The sequence below is a fragment of the Zootoca vivipara genome, chromosome 6, assembly GCF_963506605.1.
Source record: "Zootoca vivipara chromosome 6, rZooViv1.1, whole genome shotgun sequence".
Taxonomy (NCBI): domain Eukaryota; kingdom Metazoa; phylum Chordata; class Lepidosauria; order Squamata; family Lacertidae; genus Zootoca; species Zootoca vivipara.
In genome coordinates this window covers 33775413-33784912 of record NC_083281.1, presented here as the reverse complement: position 1 = coordinate 33784912, position 9500 = coordinate 33775413, and the positions used below count along the sequence as shown (strand labels likewise).

The window sequence follows — 9500 nt, the reverse complement described above, 5'->3', positions numbered from 1 at the left end:
AAGCTGATGGCGCGGTAGGTGCACACTTTGCACAAGGAGGAGGAATTGGTTTGAAGGAGCTGCTTCTCTACAACAGGGTGGGGGGCGGGGGGAGAGAGATAAAGGGAAAAATTCTTTCTCCTCTTTGTTCCCCCCCCCCCATGGTATGTTTGCTTAACTGGTCCTTGAATTCTGATAATGCCTCTTCCATGCCTGGATGGAGGAAAGAGAGGGGTGTGTAGTAGAAACTAGGCTACTGTGGATATGTAGAATTGACACCCATATCTCCGCCCACTTTTGTTTCTGGCCCCGCCCACCACTGCCACGGGCCCCTTGGGAGGTTACCCAGAAGGCCTGAGGAAACGTTTCCCACCGCTGGGGTAACCTAAACTCACCAGATTACACAGTTCTGGAGATAACTGGAAAACAACGCTGCTGTTACGGTATTTATTTCTTTATGTGTTGAAATATTTTAAGAGGAGAGTTAAAACCCTGCTCCCCTTAACCCAGAACTATGAAACAAATAAATAGCTCCAGAAAACTCAACACTTGCACACACACTCCTCCAGAGCATTATTTTGGCCTGGATTTTCGAAAGTGCTCCCCCAATTCTGGAAGTCGTGTTGCCATAGTAACGGTCTCTTGAGTGATTTATGGCTCCCCTGTGAAATGTCTTGGATATAGCAGGCCAACCAAAGGCAGGCTGAGACAATCCAACAGGCCACAGCAAGGGAATACTAGGTGTGGGGGGTATTCAGTCATTTAAATGGCAAACCTATCTCATCTGCACTTTCCAAAACAATATGACAACCAAATATGGCAACCAAAACACAGCTGTCCTTTGAAATTTGTACTTAAATGAATTTTGCAAAGCAGCCTCCGAGAGGACTTACTCCTTGAGTTTTGAATATGCGCCATTTGCACAGGTGTGAGGAACCATCTATGAGCAATTATTCATGGCATGGAATTTTATGCAACGGAATAGAATAGTTTCAAAGAACATGGTTTATTCCACCAGCTCTGGCTTTCAGGCATCCCAGGGACCATTCAGAAATTCAGTGTGTGCTGTCATGGTCATGCAGAAGGAAACTTATTTACTTCAATGGTCATTCTCCAGCATTCCTGTTAGTGCCACCTCCAGCCTTTGCCCTCCAGCTGTTTTGAACTACCAGGTTGGGGTGGGCTGATTGGGTGTGCGTGACTTCTTGCCTGTGACTTGGATCTGTGGCTCTTTTCCTAATTGCTCAAAGCACTTCTCACACCCAGCAAGAACTCTCTGTAAGGTAGGCCAGTACACAATACAGTACTGTACAGTGGTACCTCTACTTACAAATAACTCTACTTACGAATTTTTCTACTTACAAATGGAGCTCCGTCCGCCATCTTGGATGCGGTTTAGATAGGATTTTTTCTACTTACGAATTTTTAGATAGGGTTGCTTCAACTTACGAATTTTTCTCCCAATGCATTCCTATGGGCTTCGACTTACAATTTTTTTCGACTTACAAATGTGTGTTCGGAATGCATTAAATTCGTATGTAGAGGTACCACTGTACTAACTTGCCTGCTGACCTTGCCCTAGTAATCCACTAGGGGGCGATTTTAGCTAATGTTATTCTCAACTTGCAATCGTACAAGTTTTCCCATTTTAAGCATTTGACTGGTGCTATTTTATGCATTCGCTTTGCAGGTATGTGCGTTAAAGTTGCCAGGAAAGGCTTATAGGCCAGCATGCATGATTAGAAGAGTTTATTTCTCCAGGCAGTTGTATGTGTTTACTTATTGTGATTGCACACAACACATGACATTCTCCCAAATAAAACAGTAGTGTTTGAACTACCGTACAACTGAAAATACTCAAACCGAGGTGTACTTAAACCGAGGTATGACTGTATAAGGTTTTAACTGAATAAGGTGGAGGAATGGATCAAATCCATAGGCTCTTTGTGCCCTGGGTCTTGACAGGGGACAATGGGCATCAATGGGAAATTTGACTATCCCTTTCAAAAGCCATCTAACTGACACAGCTTCCCATACCAAGCATTTCCCCCTAGCTGAAAAGGCTCCTTGAACTCTGATAGTGCCTCTTACTTGTCCAGATGGAGGTCAGAGAGGTGTGGGGAGGAAGGTGTAGAAACTAGCCTACGGCACAAAAAGCTATAGTTTTTCTGTCCGCTTTTGCTTCTGGCCCCGCCCACAACTGGCATGTGGCCCCTGGAAGGTTGTTCAGGTGAGAGTGTGGCCCACTGGCTGAAAAAGGTTTCCCACCCCTGCCCTTAACTGGCCTGCTACCCTCAGATGTGGTGGAAGATAATGTGACACCTGTTCTTAAAGATCTGCAGTGGCTACCTGTTTGCTACAGAGGCTGATTTAAAGTGCTGGCTTTGGTCTATAAAGCTCTATACTGCTTTGGCCCCAAGTACTTGAAGGATTGCATCCCTGCCTTCTGGCTGACCCATGCTGTAAGATCTATGGAGGAGACCCTGCTCATAGTTCCACCTGCAGCTGCAGTCCATGGTGTGACTACATGCAGCAGGGCCTTTTAAGTTGCTGCACCCTAAGTTTGGAATCTTCTCCCCACAGGAATGCAGCTTAAACATTAGCTGTGTTTAGGTGCTGGATCAAGACACAGTTATTTCAAAAGGCCTGACCTGATACTTGTGGCGATATGAAGGTTCTTTTAAAAAACATTTATTTTTTTACATCAGTGTTATAGCCTCATCTGTATTGGCTTTTGAAGGCATCTCTATTGACACAGTCATTCCTCTGATCACTTAGTCAGTGTCTTGTTTTAATTGCTGTGTTGTTTTAATGGATTGCTTTATTTCATACTTTTAATTACGGGTGTCTATATTTCAGTGTTTTATGATACTGCTTTACTGCATATCTCCATTATGGATTTTTATATTTCAGTATTGTGCAATTTATTATTATGCTTTGTGAATTGCATAGAAGCCTATTTTGGCATTAAGCAGTATATAAATTAATAATATGAAGATGCAAAACCCACAGCGTTACTAATTAATATACAGTATGCCACTTACATGCCAAAATGATCCTTTCTGATTTTTATAATTTTAACTTTCGCTATTCGTATTTTATTTACATTGTTGCTTTTATCACCTTTGCATCGACGTGTGTATCTCACGAATGCTTTTCAGTAGCACTCATGGGGTCTAAAAGGCAGGACAAAATAATAATAATGACATTTCCCCTAATTACAGTACTGCGGGTAGCAAAACCTCCAGGGCAGGCCTGTGATCATGTGAAGAGTGGGTGGGAGAGAAAAGCACACTGCAGACGCGCATGGACACCTTTTTATTCATCATTACCGTATAAAACTTCCAGGATGGAGCCTACATCTTAATTGCTGCAGCTCAAATTAAGCGGGTGAGCTCTTTGTTTTGGCGAAGGCTTTTTGGGTTCCGCTTGCGCACGGCGGCTCCTCAAAATAAGAAATGGACGCGCGCCGCGGCGTGCGAGGGAGGCGAGGACCCGCCCCTCTCCGGCGGGGGCGGAGCTGCTAGAGCCCCGCCGGCGCACCTGCCTGCCCCACCGCCTTGAATTCCTCCCTCGGTCCCCGCCCGTGCGGTGTGCGCGCCTCTGCTCGCTGACTCGCCTCCTCCTCCTCCGCCTCCTGCTGCTGCTCGGTTGCGTCCACGGGAGCCCCGATCACTTTACAGGCGATCATTGTTCCCCAAGTGAAAAACAAGCGCCACTCTGAGCTGGGCGCTCGCTGCTGGCGCTGCTGCTTGCTCCGGAGAGGACCCAGACATGCCTCCTGCTGCGGCCCGCGCCTGGCACCTGCGGGCGGCGCTCCTCTGCGCCCTGATTTGCGCGCACGGCGGGGTCCCCAGCCAGGCAGGTGGGTGAGATCCGGCGTGGGTTTGTCTGTCCGTCCGCCCCCCCTTCCTAAGCCCCATTCCATTCCACCCCACCCCCTTCCACTGGGGGAGGTCTCTCGCGCTCTCGGAAAGGGGGCGGCGTGCGCGCGGGAAGTTTTGCAGCTCTCGCTTTCCCCGAGGTTGGCTTGATCGTGGGCCAACGGCCGGTTCCGCCGAGCCAGTCACTGGAGGACCTAGCGGTAGGCGGGAGAGTTTGCTTCCCGGGACAGGGTTGGTGCAACCCGGCCTTCGCTCCGCGGGAGAGACTCGACGGTACTTGCGGCTCTTTAGTGGGTAATAAGGCGTTACTTTGATCCACGAGGAGCCTCTCCGGGAAAGGGCTTGGAAGTTCCCTCCTTGGTTCATTTCTTAACCAAAGAGCAGCGCCTGCTCTTCTGAATTGCCGTTGCACGCGTGTTTGTTGGACTCCAACTCCCAGCAGCCCCAGTACGGCCGGGATGGTGGGAGTTAAGAGTCCAGCAACAGCTTGAGGGCCACAAGTTTTTCATCTCTGCTTTTAGAAGAAGCCACTCTCATGTTGGCGTTCATGCTGTGTACACGGGCCATAATTTTGGTTTTATTCTTTATCTTGAACTTGGGAGGAATTCAGAGCAACATTCGTGCAGCTGTCCCCATTAATCCTCACAAGAAGACTGTGAGGTGGGTTCGACTACTGTATGTGTCTGTCTCTGAGACTCTAGGTTTGAAACCAGCTTTCTCATTCTCTTCTCAAAGTTTGATGCTTGACAGGCCACCTGTATAGCCAGTGTGCAAATGGATGTTTGGCATTTGATTTAAGAGAAGGTTTGGCACACATGAATGGCCCATCCACAGACCTGGATAATGCATAGCATAGATCTCCCTTTCTGTCACGTTGTAATGAAAATAGGTAGACCTGCTTATGTGGCAGCTGTGGAAACAGGCAAATTCCACACTAGAGATCATTCCTGAAAGAACTGGAAATTAATAAGCAGATATCGTAATGCAAATGCTGGGTACAGTTCTTGCCACTTCTCGACTCAAAAAATGATATTGTAGAGTTAGGAAATGTTTAGGAAAGGGCAACCAAAATGCTCAGGAAACTCCCCTATGAAGAAAGGTTGCAGCGTTTGCAATTTTTTCAGTTTTGAGAAAAAGCAAGTAGGCAAGAGGCAACATAATAGAAATGTATAAAATTAGACATGGCGTGGAGAAGGTAGGTAGAAAAAAAAAATCTCCGCTCCTTTATAACTTGTGAATTCTGAAGAAGCTGAATGTTGGAAGATACAGGACAGATAAAAGAAAATACTACACAAAGCGAATACCGTAGTTAAACTGTGGAGCTTGTTCCCACAGGAATCAATTATGGCCACCAACTTAGATGGCTTTAAAAGAGGATTATACAAATAAACGGGGAATCGGGCTATCCATGGCTACTACACATATTTGCTATGTTCTGCCTCCGTGGTTGGAGTTAGTAATGCTTCTGGATGTTGCTAGAAACCACTGAGTGGGGGCAGATATTTCTCCTGTGCTCAGGTTTTGTTTGTGGGCTTCCCAAAAGCTCCTGGTTAGCTGCTGAGCCATGTGGGCCAATGGCCTGATCCAACCGACTCTTCTTATGTTTATGCAGAGCTTCCTAAATTTGCACATTCTTCTGCTGGTCACCCCAGTGCTAATTCAGGTGCACTGCAGTCTGGCATTGTGGCGCTGCTTGGGATGCTGAGTGGGCCCGAGCCTTGGGAAGTAGTAGGCTGTTCAGATGAAAAACAGGACAAGCCTTCTGCCCCTTTAGTAGTTGTGTAGAAGAGGAAATCTGAGCAGATGTAGCATTGTCATACAGGTTGCACTTGCTGAAATGTCATCTTCTGCTTATTAAAAGTTCAGAAGCCCTATCCACCTTTGCACTTGGACGCTCTGTGACGGCATGCCAGACAAAGAAAACTGTATGTGAGCCCAGCCACTAGTGCAAATGGTGTGTAATTTGAGGGAATGGCTGTAGAAGGCGCCAGGTTCAATCCCCAACATCTCCAGGTAGGGCTGGGAATACAGTACCATCCTCCTGTCTGAAACCCTGGAGAAGCCACACACTGTTAGCCAGCATAGAAGGTCCTGAACAAGGTAATAAGAGGGAATCAGTAATAAGAGAATTTCCTGTGTTCCTAATTCAGATAAGATCTGCTATCCAGCCATGTTCCTCTTGGGAGGGAAAGCATTATGGGGAACGTCAGGCATTCATTTGTACATATATATGAATGTCTGATTTGCATCTATGCACACTTAACCTGGTAATAAGAGGAACACATTTGCATGAAACAGCCTGCTCTTACCCATGTGTAGGACAATGCAGCTGTGAGTGTTTGAACTGCTTCCAAAAGCAGACTAATGGAGAGAAATTAACATTTTCATTGGAGGCCTTTCTCTGGGTGCTGCACCTGAGGGAGGTGTACAAAGTGGTCTTTTCAGTGGTGGCCCCTGCCTGTGGAATGTTCCACCCAGGGAAACCTATCCAGTACTGACTGTGTTCATCCTTATGCAGCAGGCTGAATCTAGAAAGCTCTGAGAGAGAGAAATAATTTTGACTGTTGATAAAATAGACCATAAGGTATGTTCTATCTAGGCCAACTTCCTTGCAGAGAGTGTTATACAACCAGGGAGCCACCACTAAGTAGGCCCTCTTCCTGGTAGCCGCTCACGTGACTTCAGCGTTTCCTCCACTGAAAATGCATGTTAGCATTATTTAGCTCTCATTCCTCTCAGTGTTCAATCTAGGGCATTTATTGCTTTTTAGTAATGTTGTAACCTGAGAAAAAAGGGCTCCCACAGTTGCTTTTCTCCTACTCTGGGTGGGTTTTCAATCTGCTTTGCATGCAGAAAGTCCCAAGTTCAATCTTCAGCATCTCCAGATAGGGCTAAGAATGTCCCCCATCTGAAACCCTGGAGAGGTGCTGCCAGTCAGTATAGACAATACTAAGTTGGATATGCCAATGGTTTGACTGGGTATATGGCAACCTTCTATGTTCCTTTGCTTGTATGAAAAACCTAACATGCAGTGTCCTTTCTGGTTGACATGTGCTCTGCAAACCTGACCTGCCACTTAAGTTTTTCCTGGATGCCTGTTGGCTGAGGAAGTGAATCGACACTTTATATATGTGTCCCCTCTCACTATGGATCTGTACCACTGAGCCCTAGGCGTAACCTTGGCACCGAGCCTTTGCCAAGTTGCTGTTGCCTAATTAATGTTGTGAAGTTGTTGTTAGGGTGCCAGTGACAGGTGGATGCATTGTAAGTGTAATCTGAGTCCTTGGGGTTGGGACGGGAAAGGAGAGACGGTAAATAAGTGACCTCTCAAAGAAGCAGAAAAGGCTTTAAAGCAAATGACAACAAGTGCTGTGCAAGTGCTTTAAAAATGCCCCCCCCCATCAAGATCCCTTAGGGTCAGCCCAAGAAAATTACACCAGAAAAACGAAAGGCTCCCTGATTCTTCAAGGGGTGGGCCTGGTCTCAGTGTTAGAACATCTGCTTTGCATGCAGAAGACCCCAGATTTAATCCTTGCCATCTCCCTCCCTGTAAACCTGGGGAGCCATTGCCATTCATGTGTAGACAGGACTGTACTAAACAACTGTCCGTATAAGGCAGCAAACTACTGTATATTCCTTTTGGAATGCCTTGGTGCTTGAGTTGACAAGGCCTTTGCCCTATTTTTTTCCAAGAAGCTCTTTTTAACGTGCTAAGATCTGTACAATCCCTTTCACCCATCTTTTCAGGGCCCCTGCAAGGAAGGTGCTGCTGTTCCCATTTTGCAGAGGGGACCCATAGAAAATGGTTTGTCCCAGGACACCCAGGGAAACCTAAGCCTACAATTCTGTATGTGCTTTTCCCCCAGTGACTTCCATTCGGTTGTCAGGCTGACTTTAGTAAGCATGGATAGATTGGGGTGCAAGTTTCTTAGTTCAGTCCTTCTCCCATTGCATGGCACACCTGTTAGCCATTGGTGTCCACTTAGCTGCCTTGAGCGAGCAACTGGTGTTACTTCAAGTGACCAGATGCATTCAGGTCTGGCACTTTCAACACCTGTATAGGTGTCTCTGTTCAGCAGCTAGAAGAAGCACAAGTCATTTCACAACTACAGCAAAAGTCTCTCCTGGATCTTTTGTTATTCGACTTTACTTATGTATCATTCCTCTGCGCTTGACTTGGTTAGAAAGCAGCAAACTGTTAGTTTGTTTTCAAAATGCACAACCTGCTTTTCACAGGTGCCTTAAAATGACTTACAAAGAAGACGAAATACAACGTACAAAATATAAAGCATAGATTGAAACATCTGTAGGAGGGGAAAACATCAGAGCTGCACTCTTGAAATACAGTCATACCTTGGTTTAAGTACACCTCGGTTTGAGTATTTTCAGTTTAAGTACTCCGCGGACCTGTCTGGAACAGATTAATCCACTTTCCATTACTTTCAATGGGAAAGTTCGCTTCAGGTTAAGTACGCTTCAGGTCAAGTATGGACTTCCGGAACCAATTACACTCATACCTCGGGTTAAGTACGTTTCAGGTTGAGTACTCCACGGACTGTCTGGAACGGATTAATCCACTTTCCATTACTTTCAGTGGGAAAGTTCGCTTCAGGTTAAGTACAGACTTCTGGAACCAATTGTGTTTGTAAACCGAGGTACCATTGTAAAACCATTTTGGCACCTGAAACTTCGCCAGGGCGGTGCCTGCCTGGTTTCTAGTGGGACAATGATCCAGAGATTTGGGTCTACTATCCTGAAGGCTCATGTTGACATGAATTGTGCTTCTGCACCATTGTGAGCCACTAATAGTGCTGCCCCAGGTGATATTGGTGATAGGCTTGCGACATCCTGGGCAAGACAGTCCTAAAGGTATCCTGAGCCTAAGCTGTTCAGGGCTTGCACTTCTTCAAGAATCTTGAACCTGGCTCAGTAGCAGACGGGAAGCCAGTGCAGGTCTTTTAGCACGGGTGTCATACACCGGCTGTAGTCTCTTCCCATCTCCAGTCTAGCCACAACATTCTGCTCCAGCTGAAACTTCCAGACCAGATCCCAGGGCAGCCCCACACATTGTGGTAATTCAGCCTTGAGGTTGTCAGTGCCTGAACTAATGCAGTTGGATTTCTGAGCCAAGGGCCCAGCTCCTGCGGGGAACTGCAGGAGATTGTGGCAAGTGCAGGTTGCTAATGACCCAAGCACAACTCAGGTGAGAAATTGCACTCCCTGGATGTCCCCCTTCTACGCAGGTATTAAAACTGCCAGAACTGGTTCTCGCTTAATAATGCATCTAGTCACTTGTTCTCTCAGGGTATCTGACTGCAGAAAGCAAGGTTCTGCTGTGAGCTGGCATTTAATTGAATGGAGATATGTGGCACTGCTGAGACCCTTGTCTCACTGCCGACTCGCAAGTTCCCTTCTCCCTCCTTGGTTTTGTAAGTAGCTGCATAGGAGAGACTAGCACAGCAGAGGGCTATTTTAACTTTCAGCTGCAAGCATGCATGTATGGTCAAACCAGCATCAGGGATTGACTTCTTTGAGCATCTCCCATGCCACTTGCAGACTACCCACTGCTAACTCCCAGAGAACCCCTAACCGTGTTCTCCTTAATAAATTTTATTTACTTTGCAACATTTACACACT

The 9500-nt window shown here is 46.5% G+C and overlaps 1 protein-coding gene across 4 annotated transcripts in view; it reads left to right on the top strand.

Moving 5' to 3' along the window:
* Positions 1-3554: 3554 nt before the first annotated feature.
* Positions 3555-9500, top strand: part of CD164L2 (CD164 molecule like 2) — a 37617-nt gene continuing 31671 nt past the window's right edge. For all 4 annotated transcript variants that reach the window (XM_035119312.2, XM_035119313.2, XM_035119311.2 and 1 more), the window contains exon 1: positions 3555-3844. In XM_035119312.2, the coding sequence (XP_034975203.2) occupies positions 3754-3844 (91 nt within the window). In that variant the 5' untranslated portion in view covers positions 3555-3753. The remainder of the gene's footprint in view (positions 3845-9500) is intronic.